At 54.1% G+C, this 18,549-nt stretch overlaps 6 protein-coding genes across 6 annotated transcripts; 3 read left to right on the top strand and 3 right to left on the bottom strand.

Annotated features, from left to right (window-relative positions):
• Positions 1 to 865: 865 nt before the first annotated feature.
• BBK36DRAFT_16879 (sphingomyelin phosphodiesterase) lies at positions 866 to 3,074 on the bottom strand (the record flags this gene model as incomplete). Its single annotated transcript, XM_024897810.1, has 5 exons — positions 866 to 2,022; positions 2,103 to 2,311; positions 2,385 to 2,689; positions 2,745 to 2,831; positions 2,889 to 3,074. 5 exons carry the CDS (start codon positions 3,072 to 3,074, stop codon positions 866 to 868), a joined length of 1,944 nt encoding a protein of 647 aa, XP_024752805.1.
• Positions 3,075 to 4,469: 1,395 nt separating this feature from the next.
• On the bottom strand, positions 4,470 to 6,863 carry BBK36DRAFT_1187268 (Pet127-domain-containing protein; the record flags this gene model as incomplete). The annotated part of the gene is made up of 2 exons (XM_024896529.1): positions 4,470 to 4,853; positions 5,412 to 6,863. The coding sequence occupies 2 exons, from the start codon at positions 6,861 to 6,863 to the stop codon at positions 4,470 to 4,472; spliced, it is 1,836 nt and encodes a 611-aa protein (XP_024752804.1).
• An 866-nt stretch (positions 6,864 to 7,729) lies between these two features.
• Positions 7,730 to 10,522, top strand: BBK36DRAFT_1165742 (hypothetical protein; the record flags this gene model as incomplete). The annotated part of the gene is made up of 3 exons (XM_024894814.1): positions 7,730 to 7,825; positions 7,927 to 8,637; positions 8,699 to 10,522. 3 exons carry the CDS (start codon positions 7,730 to 7,732, stop codon positions 10,520 to 10,522), a joined length of 2,631 nt encoding a protein of 876 aa, XP_024752803.1.
• Positions 10,523 to 11,929: 1,407 nt separating this feature from the next.
• Positions 11,930 to 13,492, top strand: BBK36DRAFT_1111252 (alpha/beta-hydrolase; the record flags this gene model as incomplete). The annotated part of the gene is made up of 3 exons (XM_024889688.1): positions 11,930 to 12,001; positions 12,103 to 12,233; positions 12,304 to 13,492. 3 exons carry the CDS (start codon positions 11,930 to 11,932, stop codon positions 13,490 to 13,492), a joined length of 1,392 nt encoding a protein of 463 aa, XP_024752802.1.
• Positions 13,493 to 14,143: 651 nt separating this feature from the next.
• On the top strand, positions 14,144 to 17,920 carry BBK36DRAFT_1134225 (exocyst complex component). The gene is made up of 3 exons (XM_024892233.1): positions 14,144 to 16,724; positions 16,795 to 17,508; positions 17,836 to 17,920. The coding sequence occupies exons 1-2, from the start codon at positions 14,197 to 14,199 to the stop codon at positions 17,447 to 17,449; spliced, it is 3,183 nt and encodes a 1,060-aa protein (XP_024752801.1). The 5' UTR covers positions 14,144 to 14,196; the 3' UTR covers positions 17,450 to 17,508; positions 17,836 to 17,920.
• BBK36DRAFT_1144 (hypothetical protein) lies at positions 17,837 to 18,328 on the bottom strand (the record flags this gene model as incomplete). The annotated part of the gene is made up of 4 exons (XM_024893641.1): positions 17,837 to 17,920; positions 18,001 to 18,131; positions 18,204 to 18,216; positions 18,290 to 18,328. 4 exons carry the CDS (start codon positions 18,326 to 18,328, stop codon positions 17,837 to 17,839), a joined length of 267 nt encoding a protein of 88 aa, XP_024752800.1.
• Positions 18,329 to 18,549: the final 221 nt, after the last annotated feature.

Here is an 18,549-nt window from a genome sequence, read left to right as displayed (position 1 = left end):
ACATCCGAGGAGATGGCCAACGACAGATGCGTGGCTGGGTCTGGGGGGGCAGCGGTCCCAACAGGAGAAGAATGAGTGACGAATGCTGAGAGCTGGGACTTTAATGGATGGAGAAAGATGGGAATGGCCTCGGATTTCAAGTTGGACTGGGCATGGTGAATTGAGTGCCAGGTGCGGTACTGGTACATCTACAGCTGCCAGACAGCCAGGCGATTCATAGGGAGCTGCCCCGGTGGACCAGGTAGAGGTACCAGACGCCGTCATTAGCAGGACTCGGGCCATGTAACATCGCAATACAACTGAAGCTGCTTAGATTGTGCCTTTAACTGAAAACAAAGCCACAATGGACGCGCATTTGCCGCATGGAGCTCGACTGATCTCTACTGGCAAGGCTTCCAGGTGATAATTGGGCAATTGGAAATGTAATTGCCTCTACCAGAACCGAATTGGAGTGCTGCAAGTTAGGCAGGCATTGCTTGATTAAAGGTACGTGCAGAAGACGCAGTCGGTCGGTTCACCTAATACTTCCGAGTCGTCTTCCAATTCCTTTCGAATCAGCGGCCTCCATTATTAGACTCCGGCTTCAAGGTCATCGTACGCTTTCTAATTCGCTGATCCTTGGACAGAACTCGCTTTCACACTCTAAGATGCCCAGGTACAACGACTAATCAGCAATCCAGGTTCACGAAATAATCATCAATCCAGCAGATTCAACGACTAATCAGTATTTCAGCTTCAACGACTAATCAGTAACACGGAGGCATTACATGTATATACATGTACGAACAACACACAGTTGAGCGGATGGATGTACGCAAACTCTTGTACACTCAGGCACAGTCATCCGAAGACGAATCCTTCGTCATCACTGAGTCGCATCCCTGGCCTTCAGCTCATTAAACCTGCCCTCCAGCTCGTCCAACAAGTCCTTCCTTACGGCCAACGAGCTGAGCATCTTCATCCCCGCCGACATGCCGCACTCGTGGTTGTGCTCTCGGTGGCCATCATGGCCGTGGCCACGCAGCTCATCCGACCTCTTGCTCAGGTGAAGACCAGGCGAAACAACCACGCAGTTGTTCTCGCTGCGCGCCGCCCTCAGCTTGCAGAGCTCCTGCGTCTTGCAGTCGCCGGTGCACGGCTCGACGTCCCAGCCGCGGCTCTTGAGCGAGATGTACGTGTCGAACACGTCCTGGCTTGACTCGAACAGGGCCGTCACGTTGTGCCAGAACGCAGGCGTCAGTTCGGCGCTCGGATCGGTCACGGGAGGGTTCAGCTTGGCGCCGTACGTCTCCTTGGCGGAGTAGGACTTCTTCCACACGGGGCCAGTCGTCTGGAAGGCGGCGTCGTCCATGTCGGCAATGTAGGTCGTGGTGTCGAGAACGGCAAACGTCTCCGGGTCGACGTCGTAGACGCGGAACGAGGGCATGCCCGAGGTGGGCGTCAGCGAGGGACAGATGTACGACGTCATGACGGCGTGGGAAGCGTCTCGGCTGTTGTAGTCGGAGTAGCTGATCTCAAAGTGGTCGACGTGCGTGTGGCCGAAGAACATGGCGGCAATGGTCGACGAGTAACGGTTCACGACCTGGTCGATGTAGTTGGAGCCTGCGTGGAAGGCGTCGCCTTCGCCAGGGGGCATGTGGCCGATGATGTAGACCCTCTCGCCCGCCTTCTCTGCGGCGCCGAGCTCGTTGACGAGCCACTGGATCTGGCCATCAGGGTCCTGCTCAACTTCCTCCTGGTACAGCCAAAAGTTCATGCGATAGTAGAAGTTGGTGTTGAGAGAGATGATTCTCAGGTTGCCGCTGGGATACCTGGTCGAATAGGCACCAATGCTTTGAATCTGGGATTCTGCCGCGACGCCCACCCAGCGCGTCCACTCGTCAGACAGCGTATCGTATACCCACTGCGAGGAGTTGCTGATGGACTTTGGAGGAAAGGCATTGGTGGGATTGGCCTCGTGGTTGCCGGCGGTACCGTAAACCAGGCCAAGGTACTGGCTCATGTGCTCGTACGCGTCCGAAACTGCAGAGAAAGGGAAAGGCATGTCAGTCGATACATGCCACACAGCTATGCAACATTTCCAAGGCAAAAGGGGGACCTACTCTCCTTCTCATTGTAGGGCTGCGAGGTGTTCCAGATGGCATGGTCAACAATATCGCCCGTGAACAGGCTGAAGGCTGCATCCGGCACAATCTCCTTGATGGCCTGATACATGCTCACTTCCAAGCTGACGGGAGTGTCGCATTTGTGGTCCCCATTAGGCCCGGCGGGCGTGGTCGAAGTGCCAGGCTCGTCAGCATCCGTATAAGGCCTTGCCATGAAGCATCGTCAGTCCCATAACATGAGTTTCTCGTCATAACTCTTTCTGTTCAGCGCCGACTCACCTGCAGCAGATGGGCTTGGTGCAGTTCGTGGTAGATCCAGTCACATAGAGGGGATCAATGTGGATGTCCGAGTACTGGACAACCTTGAGAGACTTCTTCCCACTCGGCGCAGGACGGCCAGTCTGTGGCTTGGGAGAGGGAAAGGGAATCTGCCACTGGGGAACAGCGGGCTCAGCGCAGAGTCCGAGGAATGAGCCGCAGAACAGCTGCGACGTCGTAGAGCCGAGGTCCATGTTGCGAATGGAGTTGGCAATGATGGGACCCTCGAGCGCAACGGTGCCCTCGCAAACATCATCGTCTTCGACCTAGAGACTTATTAGCCAAGACGAGATGGAAGAGAGCCTGAGTTTATGTACTGACATTTGCGAGCTTGCATATAGCAGTGGCCACATCAACGAACGCTCCGTCTCCGAAGGCGGCAAGGCCCTTGAGGAGAACAAGAATACCCTGAAGACATATCAGCATCAGCTACGTTGCGAGGTTTGATTATGAACGTATTCGAACCTGACAGGCAGAACAAGTAGCCGCATTCTTGATCTGGTTCCAGATATCATCCGCCAAGCCCCTGGCCTCGATGGCTCTCTCTATGTTCTCGATATCCCGAGGAGAGAGGCGGCCATTCTCAGGAGAGCCCGCAGCCCGAGCAACTGAGCCCAGGGCCAGGAGTGAGAGCGCCGAGCTGAGACGCATTGTCGATGATGGATGCGAGCCTCGCCCGAGTCAAGGTGACGATCTTCAGGAACCAAGAGCCTGGATCCAGAAAATCCCCGGGGGCTTCCATCGTATATATAACACGGCCACATCTCGTCCCCTCAAAAGGCTATACGGCCTATCTAGGCATAAGTTGGTATATTTAGTTAGTGCCTGCATATATGTAGCATTGCAACGTCAAGACAGCCGAGAGCAGAACTTGTCCGCCCGACAGTACGAACATTACATCTAGAGTCTTCACGAGCCTTTAGCTCACACGGAACCACCCCCCCTGTGCCTTGCCAAGGATGCTCCCCGGAGCGGATCACCTGCCGGACTTTCGTCTCGCTCCATCCCCAATACCACGCTGAGCGAACCCAAGACCGAGGCACCAGCCAGTCAAAAGATCAATGTCCAAAGCCAAGGCCGTCCAAGAACGCAGGGCCGAAGGGAAATGATCCAATCAGAGGCTTCGCCGTTACACATGCCGCGGGATGGACCAGCTCATTAGAGGAAGATGTTGGATTGATGCGCGGCTTTGTGCGGTTCGGCAGATCATGGAGGCGGGGAAGGCTGGCTGGCGTATGATTTGCTTGGGAGGGAGAGAGCTCGTGTTATGTGGTTGGTTCAACGACGATCCGATGCATGCGTTGCGATCCGCAGAATCGCTTGCATGAACAATGAGCTACCTATATAGATATGCGTTTCATGTTGAGAAGATCATCTACACAACCGCAAATGTCAGAATTACCTTCAGTCCATCATTACACATCATATTTCGTTCGTTCAAAACGCACCGTCAAATGACTTTCACCTCGAGGTTTCACGCCGCAGTACGAGCCAAGGACAGCAAGAAATACCACCGCCGACGGCTCACGTTCCAGCCAAGCCCAAGCCCAGCCCCCCTTGCTCGCAAAATCGTACCTTAGGTTCTCCTCCTTGGCAGCCTCGGTCAACCAACTGAGCAGACGGCACATAAGTCCCCAATACTGCCTGGAAATACATGTACGTGAGGGGGGAAGTGGCCGAGCAGGCATAGATCAATTTCCTGCCATGTGAAAGGCTTGGCTTGCTTGGGTGTTGCAGCACCGACTTTTCCTCGGATGGAGATGGTCGAGTTTGGTGCATCGACTTTTGCATTTTTGTTCTCGTAATAGTATCCTGCCTGTTCCTGTTATTGATGTCTTGCTTTCTCATAATAATACATACAAAAATTGGCCGCCCCTCAACCCGTTGATTCCCTCCCCGTTATCCGACTAATATCACAATACATCTAACTCCCTAACTTCTAACGCGAGACTTGACCGGCCATTCAAAGAAGCCTTATACAACATCCATATCATACACAAGAGCAACTCTCTGCCCACTGACAATGAAACTGTGATCGTGGATCCATCATTTGTTTTCCTCGCCGTCGTTGGCAGGCTTGAAGGCATCTGGAGGATGAGAGTCTCGCTCCCAAGCAACATGCACCGGCTCGCCTTCTTCCTGCTGTGTACGAAGCTCTCTATACCGCTCTCCCTTCTTGGCCAATGCTGGTAGCTTCCCCTGGAACATCTTGTACCAATCCCATCCTTCGGAAGACTGCGGTGCAAGCACCTTTCTCCGCCGCTGCTTGATCTTGGTGTAAATCTTCCGCGCCCTCTTCTCAGGCAGCTCGGTGATGGCGTATTCAACCGCCCAATCAAAATCGTCCTCCTGGTTAATGGTAGGCCGCTCGACGTATTCGCCATTCACCTGGTTGCGAATCGTGACGTACATGCCCAGTAGCTCACGATCCTGTTGCCCGGACTCGTCAGCATCGCCCTCGCCTTCCTCCTCTTCATCGGCAAGCTCGTCTTCATTCGACTCTTCGTCCGCAGCTGGCGTCCTTCCTCTCGTGTCGCTGACTTTTGTGTCGGGTTGCTGAGACTCCACGGCAAGATCAGCAAACATGCGTTGGAACGTCTTCAGGTTGCGAGCCCTGCTATCAATTCCCTCCGTGGCCCTCAAGATCAAATCTGCTAAAGAAGCACGCTCCGTCTCTGACGCGTCTCCGGCAGCGCCATGCTCTGAGCTTTGCTTTTCGTCGGCCATTGATTCCTCCTCATCACCGAGGTCGTCCTCTGCGTCGCTCTTAGCGGCTTGCTTTGTAGCCTGGCTTGACTCGTCTGATCTGTCCCGCAATTCTTTAATCTTTGAAGTGTGTGCTGTGAGCGACGCCACCATAGCATCCAGGGATTGTTCGATTTCCAGTTCCGTCTTGTTGTTGAGAAGCCCGCTCTGCTCAAGAGCCTCCTGGACAGCCTCTCGGACCGAGCCTATTCCCAAAGACTCGTCTTCTACTGTTTCTTCGACCTTTAACATCATGACGTTCCAGGCGGCTTCATTAGGAGAGTCCATGGGGGAAGTTTCGTCAGAGAGCTCCTTTGCCTCTTCATCGGACTGCTGTGATTCGACTTGCGCCATCCCGTCGGTGTCTTCCGAGTCTTCTTGGTTTTCGGTCTCGCGAAGGGAAAGAAGTTCGCGCTCCAGTTCTTCAACCGACGATTTGCCAGCTTCTTGAGTATCCATCATTTCTTCCTCCGTCACCGGCTCCACAAAGAAGTATGTCAGGGGCACCTTGGTTGGCCGTGTCTCGACGTGCAGACGCAGTGTCCGCCCTGGATACTTTTTTGTTGCCTTGTCCATGAGCTCGTTCAACAGCTTGATGCTTGTCTTGAACTCTTGATCACCGAGCCGACGGTCGGATGTTCCGTGGAGAGCCACATCCATTTCCTCCAAGCTGATGTACTGGAAGCCGAATATTCGCTGCGTGTTATGATAGGCGACAAAGATGCCATCCATACGGCCCATTCGCACCTGCAGAGAGTATTTCAGGAACACGGTTCTGATCATGTCGTAGTACTCTCGCTCAAATGATTCCCACTGGCCGAATCTTTTCCGGATTTCGTAACCAGCTCCTTTTTCGTATCCCCGGACGTCCATCCTAACGGCGACTACCGCTCTCGTCTTCAGGTCAAACATGCCGGAGCCAGGTAGCCGAGGATCGTAGGCGTCCAACTGGGATCGCATCATGAAGTCTCCCAGAGTCGTGTAGTGAAAAGAGTCCTGCGCATTTCTCTCTTCGTCTGACAGCTCGTGGGATTTTGATCTCCGATACTTTTCAAAGTCATCCTTTGGCAGGGTCAGGAGCTTTTCCATCGACTTTCCCAATAAGCTCAGAATATTTTCCGTGTCGTACTCTTTGTCGGAATCAAACGCGTAGGTGCCATCCTTGAAGTGTGCAAAAGCAGCAGCAGGGCCACGGGTTAAGGCAGTGAAGTTGTATGACTCAGGCTCTATTGACCGCGACAAGAAGGCGAAATTAGGCTTCCTCCAGGCTGAGAGGAGGTAATGGAAATGGGATAAAATCGAAGTCATGCTGGATGTTGAGCCGCAGTACTTCATCCCATGTGTCGCGCTGAGCTGTCTCAGTTTGACGTCCTTGGATGATGTAACATATCTCCTGAGGGCGTCAAAGTCAAATTCCTTCACGGGCATGATGGAGGCCAGGTAAGGGTCGAAGTTGTACACGCGGGATCTGGCATCCTGCATGTGATAGACTCCCGGGTTGAACAGCACCCGATCCAGGTGATGGCAGAGCTGCGGTACCGGCACCAAGGAGTCCTCTTCAACCGGACATAACTGGAGATGCTGAGGTCTTATGGTCTTCACATTCAAACCTCGTTTGAGCCCCCTTGCTCGTTTTCCCTTTCCAAGCTGTCCAGCTAGAGACGCCTTTTCAGCAACCGAGGGCGCTGGTGCCATCGGCTTCTCTGCGTCACGCTTCGTGACATCCACATCCTCCTCTTCAGCTTCAAATTCGGCAGCTTTTCTTGTCCTCTTTTTCAGAGCCGGCGATTGAAGGCGAGACTTTAGGGAGGTCCATATCCCCGCAGACAGCGGCGCCCCTGCAGTCTGGAATTGTCCTGTGTGCTGCTGCGCTTCTTCATCCTGGCGATCCAGAGTAGGCTTTCCAGGTTTTCCGGGTTTCTTAGGTTCCGCGGGCGTATCCTTTGGCGACTTTTTTCTAATTGGGTTGATGGGAGCCTTTTCCTTTGCTTTCAGTTCGCGCCGACGCTTTGTGCGCGGCGGCTTCTTCCCTGGCTTACCATCGAGGACTTGTTGGGTAGTTGTGAAGCTTCTCAGGCCAATGCTGGCAAGAGGCTGCTGCTGGCGAATGGCCCGCAGAGTAGCTGACTGAGCCAGCGGTCTGGCACGGAGAAATGGGTGAAGCATCTCGGAATTTGTGACAATGTGCCCTCAAGGGAGCAACACGGACGTGGCCTATTCGTTCAGTTCCAAAGTGACGGACATCCTTGCAGTGACCCTGGCGTATCGAGTGCTGCTGGTGTTGGAATGGGATTCACATGCTGCACGAACAAAGCACCAGGGCAGCTCGACTTTCATCATTGAAACTTTTCTTATCGATAAGACATGCAAAGGTGCATGATAACCGGCAATACCGCGGGACAGGGATGGCCTGCGCCACACGTGATCCGCCCTGCAGTTCATGGGCAGGGCAGCTGATGACGAACTCCCCTGCGAAGCTTCATCGTGGATCTCCAGAAGCTCCAGTCGGCTTTGGTACGTCATCTCAAACAGTCAGCAGGGCGACGCCTTGTGCTGCAGAAATGGGTGCCAGCGACTCCAAAATCGGCTTCAAGCAGGGCATCTTCAAGCTGTCAGAGGAGCGCAACATTGCGGCGCGCGACCCTTACTGGACCTCGGTACGTGGTGCTCTTGATTCCCGATCCCACATGCCGCCAGAGTGCGAACGGCGATGCGGGTGCGGGTGCTGGTGCTGGTGCTGATGCTGATGGGATCCTAGTTCTGGGAGCTTCCTGAGTCGTCCGAGGATGTGTTCAGCCTCTTTTCGCCAAACGACATCCGCCGAACCCGTGACAATGCCCTAGAGAACATCGAGACGTTGATTCAAGCCCTGATATCGCGAATCCTTGGTTTACGTCATCATCCGTCCTTTCCAGATCCCGAACAAGCTCCAGAACGAGACATCCTCAACTGCATCAGAGTCCTGACCCGAATATTGCCATATCTCTATGAGAAAGAGAGCCTAGGAGCTTGGGAAGAACGGTTCTTGTGGACTCCGCGAAAGGGAAAGGGCCGATCGCCTACCAAGAACGAAGTCTTGTTCGATGAAGCCCAAGAGGGGAAGGAACAGCCCCAACCCGCAGCGGATGTCCAAGAGACATTGAAGCCTCTGGCAGAAGAATTGATAGACACGTTGATTGATCTCCTATTCTTCTCCGGCTTCACTCTCCCTCGTCAGCCGGATGGCCAGTCCAAAGTCACATATGCCATATGGCAGAGCGGGGTTGGATGCAATACCGCCGTGGCGACGACGAAAGAATTCGAAAGCAACAGATGCGAAATCCTCAGGCTCCTCATGACCCTTGCTGGTCAAAGCATGTACATGACCGCTGGAGTGCTGCCGCAAAGAGGGGTGCGGACTCTGACTTATCTCTGCACGTCGTCCGACAAACAGGTCGTGCTCTCGGTATTGTGCTCTCTTCTAAACACTGTGAGTACCCTCGGGTTATCCCTCCTCTGCCAGAGATCCTTACCTGACTGCCATCTCCTAGACGTTAAAGTACAATCCAGCCAGCTGGCGCGTGCCATACAACAATTTGGTATTCAGAGACACCAAGCAGGTTCTTGTCACTTACTCTATACACTTTCTATTAGCGATGCTCATATACCCTATACCCGAAGATGCAACCTCGTCGTCGCACAAGAACTTTTTCCGTCATTTTCTCGGTCGGATCCATCGCCCGCAAGATTTCCAGTTCATAGTCGATGGGATGACCCGCATTCTCAACCAGCCGCTTCAAGAGAAGACTTCATACATTCCCGGCGCTCAGTCTTCCTCGAATCTTGCCCCGGAGGTCTTGATGCTTTTCTGGGAGCTGATTCAGTGCAACAAACGGTTTCGATCCTTCATCATCGATACAGACAGGGCACATGATTTCGTTGTGCTATCTCTGTTTTACGCTCTGGAATACAGAAACGAGCCGTCTAAGCAGGGGGTTGTGCGCATGTGCGCATTTCTCCTACAGACGTTGAGCGTTGAAGTGAGCTTTGGCTCTCACCTGAACAAGAGATTCGAAGGACAAGAGAGCCTGCCTGCAAGCATCAGGATCAGCGGATTTAGGGGTACCTATGCCGACTTCCTTCTGCACTCTATATACACCTTGATTACCACGAGTCAGGGGAACTTCGCGCCGGTCTATCCCGCGCTTCTAGCGGTCATCAACAACATAGCGCCACACGTCGAAGGCCTGAGTGCCACAACCAGCGCTCAGCTCATGCATCTGTTTTCCTTGATGGCATCCCCATCCTTTCTGCTTGCCAACGAGACAAACCATGTCCTTCTACAGTCTCTTCTGGAGTCACTCAACTCAATTCTTGAAAACAAATACCGCCAAAATCCAGAGCTGATAATGGCCATTCTGAAAAACAAGAAGCGAATAGAGGCACTTCGATCATTCACATTGGAAAGCGGGCAAGAGGAAATTGAAAAGATCAACAGGAGAAGAAAAGAGTTCGGAAACCACTCAGGGCTGTTCGATGACGGGTCTCGACGGAGCTCGGCTGATAGCGTACGGAGCCCAACGAATGCTCTGTCCCGCAGCCAGTCCTTGGATGAACCCCCGGGGGACAGCGCATTTGCCGTTGGAGACGACGAAGATGACGACAGCGATGAAGAGCCTCAGGCAACGCCGGCCGCATCGACGGGTAGCGAAAATCCGTCGCAAGCGTCCTCTGTGACCAATGTCGAAGATGCAGTGCCTGTGCAGCTGCGAGGAATGTCGGAGAAGGCCCGTGGAAAGATGCCGGCCAATATCCAGTCCTTCTCCAGGCAGAACAGTTCAACAAGCCTTGGCGCATACTCGACCAGCAATGCGGCGTTCGGAGGCAGCTTCGAACCCACAGCCCCCTGGATCGAGAGTTGGCTGCCGGAGTTGCCTCTGCACACAATGTTGACCATCATTCAGCAGGCAACAGCCGTTCTCCCACGACACGCATTGGCCCGAGAAGCCCTGCCGGACACGCTGCGTCGGATTCAGAAGATTGAATTCATCGGCCTCGAGCCATCGCCCATACGAGTTCACTCCTTTGAATGGTCGTCGCTGGCACTCGGGTGGTACGAGTCCCTGCTCTGGGGCGTCATCTTCGCCAGCGAAATGCAGATTGCAAAGGGCACCATGGGCATATGGAACGGAACTGCCATCAAGCTCTTTCGCGTCCAGGAGACGGCACCGGCAGGCCCCACACTGACCTCACCCAGAGGGGCTGTGGATGCCGTTGGAAGCAATATTGTTTCACGAATCGGCCAGATAAATCTTCGCGGCGCGTCGGCACCCTTGGCACCCTCGAACTCTGCACCAAGCAGGGGGGGTTCATGATGGTACTACGTAGTACCACCTGTACTACCACAACGCTCCGGCGATACTGCGCATGGACGGAGCAAGAAGAGGCCAAGAACAGGCAAAAGCGCCATGTGCAGTAGCCTGCTGTGATATGGGTCAAACGATTGATATGGCATTACGAACTTTTCTACAGCTGGCGGGTACCATGGCAATTCCCGTCCCGCTCCCGTACGCACCGCTACCGGTAACAGCCCAGCCAACTTCCGAAACTCTCAGCACCCCTGAATGCCCGAGTATGTATGTACCTTGAAGTTACACATCCCTGTGTGTGTGTGTGTGTGTGTCTGTCTGTCTGTCCACAGACATTGGTGACCAAGATGAGCGCAGCACACCACACCGGTTTGACAACCTTTGTAATAGCACTCATTCTTCCATCAGTGCGGCCCTCGTTACCCAATCAGATAACCCGACGTGGCTAGAGAGGCCTCAGCAACGAGGCAGCAAATCACAGCGACGTTGAAAACAGGGAGAGAGCTATGTACAATGACATTCGCGGTATAGGTGCACAGATGGCACCGATGGGCACCAAGACTCTACGACTGGGCTGGATGTTGGGCTGCATATCTGTCGTGGCTGGAGCGAACCATTGCCATGGATATACTGTACTAATGATATGCGAGCACACACGTATTTAGACCGAGACAACGTCAGCGATTCTATACTTTATCTAATATACTGTATTTAATGGTTTTACGTCGGCAGCACTGACTGAATTAACAAGCCGCGGTATAAGACGGCTGGGCCTTGGATGACGCTCACCGACACCAGTATGCGGATGCACTGTAGCATTGCGGTGGATGGTTTGCTTCGTATCCGGTACATGCACATACATACTAACATCTTTACTCCGTACCATGCAAGAGGATCCATCTGTGACGGATGATATCAGCGTACATATGTCAGATGTAGGCACGCGCATGGTTGTGTCCGCACAGCCACTGAGGAGGACTGGCTCCGGGCAGCTGAGTCGCGCTCTCCACGACGGGCGGAAGCGCGGCCAGCACGAGCCACAGTTGAGGCCCGCCAAGCCAGCCCGCTGGAGGCTGATGCTGCGGTGCCCGTAGATTACGAACTAGAGCGCTAGAGGCACGCTAGGCGCTAGCCGCCGCTTTTCCAAGGACTGCCACGATGATTGCGGCGAACCTGAGCCAGAGCTGCCCTTAATAACAAAGCAGTCTGGAAGCGTCCCGTCGTGATTCTTCCGCCTTCTTCCCTCTCACAAACACCAAACACCATTCACGCGCCGTCTCCCGCGCCCGAGTGCTCCCGTCGCTGCACGTGTCATTGCTGCGATGAAATCTGGCTTCCACTGACGCCATCGACGTGCAACGAAGCCCATCGTCCGTACCTCTTGAAAATCAGTGACCTACGTATTCGCCAACCATGGCTCAGTCTACTGAGCAGCCGGCAAGCGCTGCGGCGGCTGACGGGGAGATTCGAGAGTACAAGATCCACGTAAGTGCGCGACGACCTCCTCTGTATTCTCCCTCTTTTTTTTTTAACAGCAAACAAGCATAAAGACGCGGCGCAGCTAATCAAGATGTCATGTGCAAAAGGCCTCGACCAAGTACCTTGAATTGACGCGGCAGAAGCTCGAGCTGGCCCGGCTGCCGCGCGAGATTCCCGACGCGAACTCGACGTCGTGGTGGAATCCCAAGCCGGCCCTGGAGCCGCTGATCGACTATTGGTAAGTCGTAGGCATCTTCCTCCGCCCTCGTCTGTTCTACATGATGGCAAGGCCACTAATTCAAACACAGGCTTGAGAAGTTCTTCTGGAAAGAGCATGAGAGGGAGATCAACCAGTCCGTCCCGCAGTTCAAGATCAGCTTCCAGACCTCTGCCACGGAAGCCCCTACAAGGATACACTTCATCCACGCCCGGTCGCGGCATGCCAATGCCGTGCCTCTGCTCCTGATACCGCCATTCCCCTTTACCAATCTCTCCTTCCGCCACATTACCGAAACCTTTACGGATCCCAGCGATGCGACCGTCGACCAGCCCTTCCACCTTGTCATGCCATCGCTTCCCGGCCTGGGCTTCAGCGATTCTCTACCGGACAACATGCCCGTCATCCCCAAGACATCCGAGATGCTTGATACCCTCATGAAGCGACTTGGGTACGAGCACTATATCGCGAGCAGCTCTGGATCAGTCGTTTCGCCAGAAGGCGGAGTCGACTGGAAGATCATCAACCTCCTGGCTGCTACTTACCCAGATTCATGCCTCGGCGTCCATTTGATATCGCCGCCGTTGAAAGCACCAAAGGCGCTAAAGTCACCCGTCGAATGGATGAAATTGACGTTGGCAAAGACGCTGCAAACGTCCATTTTTGGTTATACAAAGGAGGACATTGTGACTCTCCAAAAGAACGAGCGAGAAAGAGCCGAGAAGACACCTTTTTCGAACATCCTCGCGCTGGGGCCGTTCGCTGCCGGTGCATACGACCCTAACACGCTGGCTTACGCGCTCTGCGACTCTCCAACGGGGCTGCTCGTGTTTTTCTTGGCCCTGTTCAGGGAATTGGATTCCGATAAAGAGTACACTTCCTTAGAACTCGTCACGACAACCAAGCTGACGTGGCTTCCGGGGCCAGAGGGCACACTCAGATTGCTGGCAGACAGTTACCTTTCGGGAGATGATCTGGGCCTTAAACCTTCACGGAAACCCAAAGCATCCATTACAGTGTTTGTGGCGGACGATGAGGCGGGACAAAGTGCTTCTAATTCAGCTCAGCAGAGCGCTCCCTCAGCATCGGCCAAGCCGTATGCGTGCCCCAGCTGGGGCAAGCAGCACTATGATGTCGTCTGGACTGGCCGGGTCCGTGGCAAGCAGGGGTTGTTGGCTTGGGAACGACCACAGGTGATTGCAGAGGGCGCAAGAAACCTCGCCAAGGCATTGATTGCCGTGGACAAGAGGCTCCAGGCGCCTGTGAACGGAGCGGCTTAGCTGGATGGCTGTTGGAGCAAAAAGGATCTGTTTTTGAGACTTCTATGTAATTATTTCCCAGTTGATCTGGTCATTATTTGTTTCGAGTAATCAGGTAGTTGGTTGTTTCACTATACGTTGGAGACGTTGATACCACATTTCGAGACATTGAATCTGATGTCGCCGGATGCACGTGAAGATGCTTTGATTTCCAGTGAGGCATCCAGCCCTCTACCGCAGCAGCAAAAGCATGCAAATTCAAGCAGCCACGTATCAAAAAACTGTCGTTTCTAATAAGAAAACGTCTTGGTGCAACCTTGGAATTTGAACCTACTACTATTGCAAAGTCATATACTCTTGGTTGACCCTCGAGTGACAAAGTGAGCAGTCAGTTTCGAAGCTTTGGCGGGGTTTCACGGCTTACAAGTACTAGACTCGAAGCCTGTAGCTGCGAGCTGGTCTGTGCGTGCTCTGCTGCAGACCCCCAGGCCAAACCTCAGGGTCAACCTCCAGCCAACAGCTTCCAGACTCTTGGACTCGACATCATCATACCGCCCTGCAGCTCGCCCGCTCTTCTCCCTACATGGTCCAGGGCAAAGCACGAGACATCGACACCGAGCAGCTGCACGAACCCAAGCTCCGGCCGCGCCAATTCCTCCGCCCACCGCACACGACGACGATGCTCGCTGGTGCCCCCCTCTGGTGACACTCAACTCGACGGCACCATGTCCAACGGCTACGGCAGCTCGAAGCGCGGCGGCGACGGATACGGCAACTTCGGGAGGCCGACCGACGACTACGATCCGTATGGCGACAGCAACTACCGAGGCGAGCGATACAATGCCCAGGCCGCTGCGCCGCACAGCCTCCGCAACATGCCCTCGCGACCGCGCGTCCAGGAGACGAGCGCCGAGAGGCAGATAGCCCAGGTGCTGGACCACATCAAGAGCGAGTGGCCGTCCATGTGCCGGGAGGACTGCGTGCCCGTCCAGCTGGCGCTGCAGCTGCTGGACAACAGCTCGGTCGGCCGCGCGCACGACTACCGCAAGTTCCAGACGACGCACAAGTATCTCCAGGAGTCGCTGAAGAACATTGTGCACGAGCACCACCAGGGGTTCAACAGCTCCATAGGCACGTTCCACAAGATCCAGAGCAGCATCCAGGTCTCGCAGAAGCGAGTTCGCGCTCTCAAGGAGTCTCTGGCGCAGGCCAAGACGAGCCTGTGCGCGACGGATCCAGGGCTGAAGATTCTCTCCGAGGAGTCCAAGGAGTACGACGAGCTGCTGCAGACGCTCAACGAACTGGACGATCTTCGGGCCGTCCCCGATCAACTGGAGGCCCGTATATCCGAGAAGCGCTTTCTGACGGCCGTCGAGGTGCTGCAGACTGCGTTGCGGAAACTGAGGAAGCCCGAACTGGATAATATCGGTGCCCTGAGCGATCTGCGAAGCTACCTCGCCAACCAGGAAACCGTTCTGATGGATATCCTGGTGGAAGAACTGCACGAACATCTCTACCTGAAGTCGCCGTACTGTCAGCAAAGGTGGTCAAGTTTGGCCAAGAACCGAGGCGGAATGAACGAGAGCAACCACCACCACCACCACCACAACGACACAAACCAACCCATTACCCCTTTCTACCTAATATTAGACTCGATGGATTTTGAGAGGCCGGTGCTGGAGGATCCCATGAAGAACCCAGAGGCGGACACATTCTACTACGTGACCCTGCTAGTTGAAGCATTGAACAAGCTCGGCAGGCTGCAGAACGCTGTAGAAACTTTGAAGCAAAGGCTGCCCGTCGAGCTGTTTGGTGTCGTTAACGAGACCATTAACGAGGTTGAACAGCGACACCCGACTTCGTTTCGCTCCGCTGTTGGGAAGCTGGATGGTGTGCAGATATACAGTGCCAGAGAGCTTCAGATGCGAGCAGATGTCATTTACGACCTGCTGTGGACGCTCTATGGCAAGTTCGAGGCCATTGGAGAAGGTCATCGTGTCTTCCACGAGTCCATCAAGGCGCTCATCCGCCGTGAGGGCTCTGGCAATAACATTGCCCTGCTCGGCAGCTTCAAGGAGCTATGGCACCTTTACCAGAACGAGATCCGCTCTCTTTTGCACAACTACGTCACGACAGATGCCGACGTTTACCAGTTTGATTCCCCCACGCCGGGAGCGGGCGCCGGCGGCAAAGACGGCATGCGAGAGCACCTATTCAAGTTTTCGGAGACCGACACCAAGTCCACGGAGGTGACTGCGGAGTTTGATGCACTGGAGAGCATTATTCAGGCTACGGTTCCCGGTTTGACAAGTGGCTCCCGAAAACAGGGCTCCGAGAACAAGAGGAACAGGGCCACGGCTGACGATGTCGGCTCCAGGAGAAGTGCCGGCTACGGTGCGAATCGACAGGCACAGGGCTCCTACAAGTCATTGGTCGAGCCGAGCGTTTTCAACATGAGTCTTCTCCTACCACCGACGCTCATCTTCCTGCAGCGGCTGAAGACCATCGTGCCCCCTGGTTCTGATCTCGCCACGAGCACACTCACCACATTCCTCGACAACTTCCTGGTCAATGTCTTCCAGCCGCAACTGGACGAGACGCTGGGGAAACTGTGCGATGCCGTCTTTGGCGAGGCCGACTCGTTCTTGCAGGATCCCGACTGGAATCAATGCTCTCAACGGCCCATATTCAAGGGAGCCACCGCCTTCTTCCAGGTTGTCACGGCGTTTTGTCGAATGCTGGGCACCATTCCTCCGGACCAGGCTCTGAGCTCTCTCATTGTGACGCAAATGATGCGCTACTACGACCGCTGTTTCAGCTGGTTTCAATCACTCGTGACTAAGAGACACGACCAGCCTGCTGACTCGACCAATCTGCGAGCATCCGCGCGCTTTTCGGTGCAGTCTAGCGAGGTAAACGAGGTCGCACAGAAGCTGTGGGCTTTGGAGGAACTGGATAGCGCGTTGATGAGGAGAGAGGTGCAGCTTCTGATCCAGAAGACGAACAGCCAGCGGCTGGAGGCAAACGACGTTATCCAGGATCGAGACACAATCTCGGCATTGTGCCTCTTATACACCAGCATGAGGTGGCTGGCTGCCAAGATTCAGAGCTTAAAATACATTACGGCGCAAGACACGGATTCGTCACGGCAGCATCTCCCACGCCAGTCAAGCCAACGGTGGACGCTGAGTGACCCGAGTAAGACTTCAGGGCAAAACTCAGTACAGCTTCCACTTACGGCAGAGACGGCTCAGTAAGTTCCCCTTCTGAGACTTTGGCATGTCTCTTTTTTTCCCCTTGCTAACCGTTTGTTTCCCTCACAGAACGTTTGACACCATCGTGTCGTCCTTTGAAGAGCTGGCTGCTACAGCTCTGCTAACCTTGCACATGGAAGTGCGCTGTCGCATCATCTACTCGTTGCGCAACACCCTATCGCCAGACTCGGCTCCGTATGTTCTGGAGCAGGATGTGAGAGAGCCCGATCCGCAAATCATCAGTCTGAACCAGGAGCTGGTTCTCCTGGACGAGACCATTGTGGAGTTTTTGAGAGAAAAGGAGATTGTCTTCATACGGACCGGGCTGGGCATCCTGATCAACAATTTCCTAGTCCAGAACGCCCGCTTGGCCTCTCCCATGAACGACAAGGGATGTCATCGCATGCAGCTCAACATTCTTGTCCTCCAGCAGAACCTCAAGAATATCGAGGACGGAGTGGACCTGGCAAAGGCGACGAGCTACTTCCAGCTGTTTGAGAGAGGCCCTGACGCGATTGTCGAGAAGGCGCGAGAGTACAAGGACAGGCACGGCATGGGGACGCTGGCGATTGATCTCAACAGCTTTTCGTACGACGAGCTCAGGGCTCTGGTGGAGCTTTGTTACAGCGAGCAGCTGGCGAATCCGGAGAGGGGCATTACGGCGGCTGCGAGGAGGCAGATGGATAATAAGTTTGCGAAGCTGAGCGAGTTCAAGTGGGAATAAATGGGTTTGTTGCATTGGAAGGCGTATTGGGAGTTGACAGGGTGATTACGAGGAAGATGAGGGGTGGCGACTGTTGGGCTTGTTTACCAGCAATAAAAGAGGATAATTTGTGTGCATCTGAATCTTCAGTCATTCTTTGTCATGGTGAGAGCAGAGAAAAGCCTTATGAGGGCCGGCATCTTTCTATGAGCATGTAGGGCATGGGGTTGTGTAAAAATACTATTAGCAAAAGGCGATTTCTTTGTTAGAAAAGGGCGATCCTTCATGAACTCATTATCGATTCAAATGCGTTGCAACTGAGTGAGCCTGATGAACTATAACCAAACCAACAACAACAATGACGATAACAATAAAAAGACTCGGGTCCTATCATAAAACTGACAAGCTTCATGTCCTCGGATGCCTCATATTCGCCAGCACCCGCGCAAGCAACTCCTCCCGGGTATCACGCTTATTCGGAAAGAGGTTCCTCTAGAAGCACAGGCACCAGAAGTCAGTCATGAAACATCGGCACGTTGAATCGTATTCTTAAGATGCATCAAAGAACTGACCGCTTTCAACCATCTCCGCAACTCGTCTCTGGTCCACGTCTCGGGGTCTCCTTTGGGGTCGTCCTGGGCGGGAAACATGTCGCCCCCGAAGATGGACCACGCTGCGGCTGCGACTACGACGCCTCCAAAGGCTTTGTTTTTGTGGAATGATGTTTAGTATATAATCAGCCTTGTAGTGTGAGACAGGTGTGCGTTATATATACCGAGCAGCACGTTCTGGGGCATGTGTGTTGTTAGTTGATCTGGATGGTTGTCAGGGTGCGCCTGGGTGACTCTGGGGTGGGCTTACCTTGGACTTCATGGCGCTGTCTAGGGCGGTGTTGGGCATCTTGAGAGAAGCAACGCCCTAAATATGGTGAATGTTGATACTAAGAGGGAAAAGCAACGATGGATCAACAATGTTTGATGATGGTATATATCAAGTGGCCACTGTGCAGTGACGAGAGGTGTTCTCTCGCCTTCATACAAAGGCAAAGCCACTTATACGTACGCAGTCCATGACGAACCAACGCCCGCACCAGCGCCACATCCCACCAGCCACAACACAAC

Source organism: Trichoderma citrinoviride, assembly GCF_003025115.1.
Source record: "Trichoderma citrinoviride strain TUCIM 6016 unplaced genomic scaffold BBK36scaffold_2, whole genome shotgun sequence".
NCBI lineage: Eukaryota > Fungi > Ascomycota > Sordariomycetes > Hypocreales > Hypocreaceae > Trichoderma > Trichoderma citrinoviride.
Note: the sequence above shows the minus strand (reverse complement) of the source record. Positions and strands in the feature narration are given on the sequence as shown.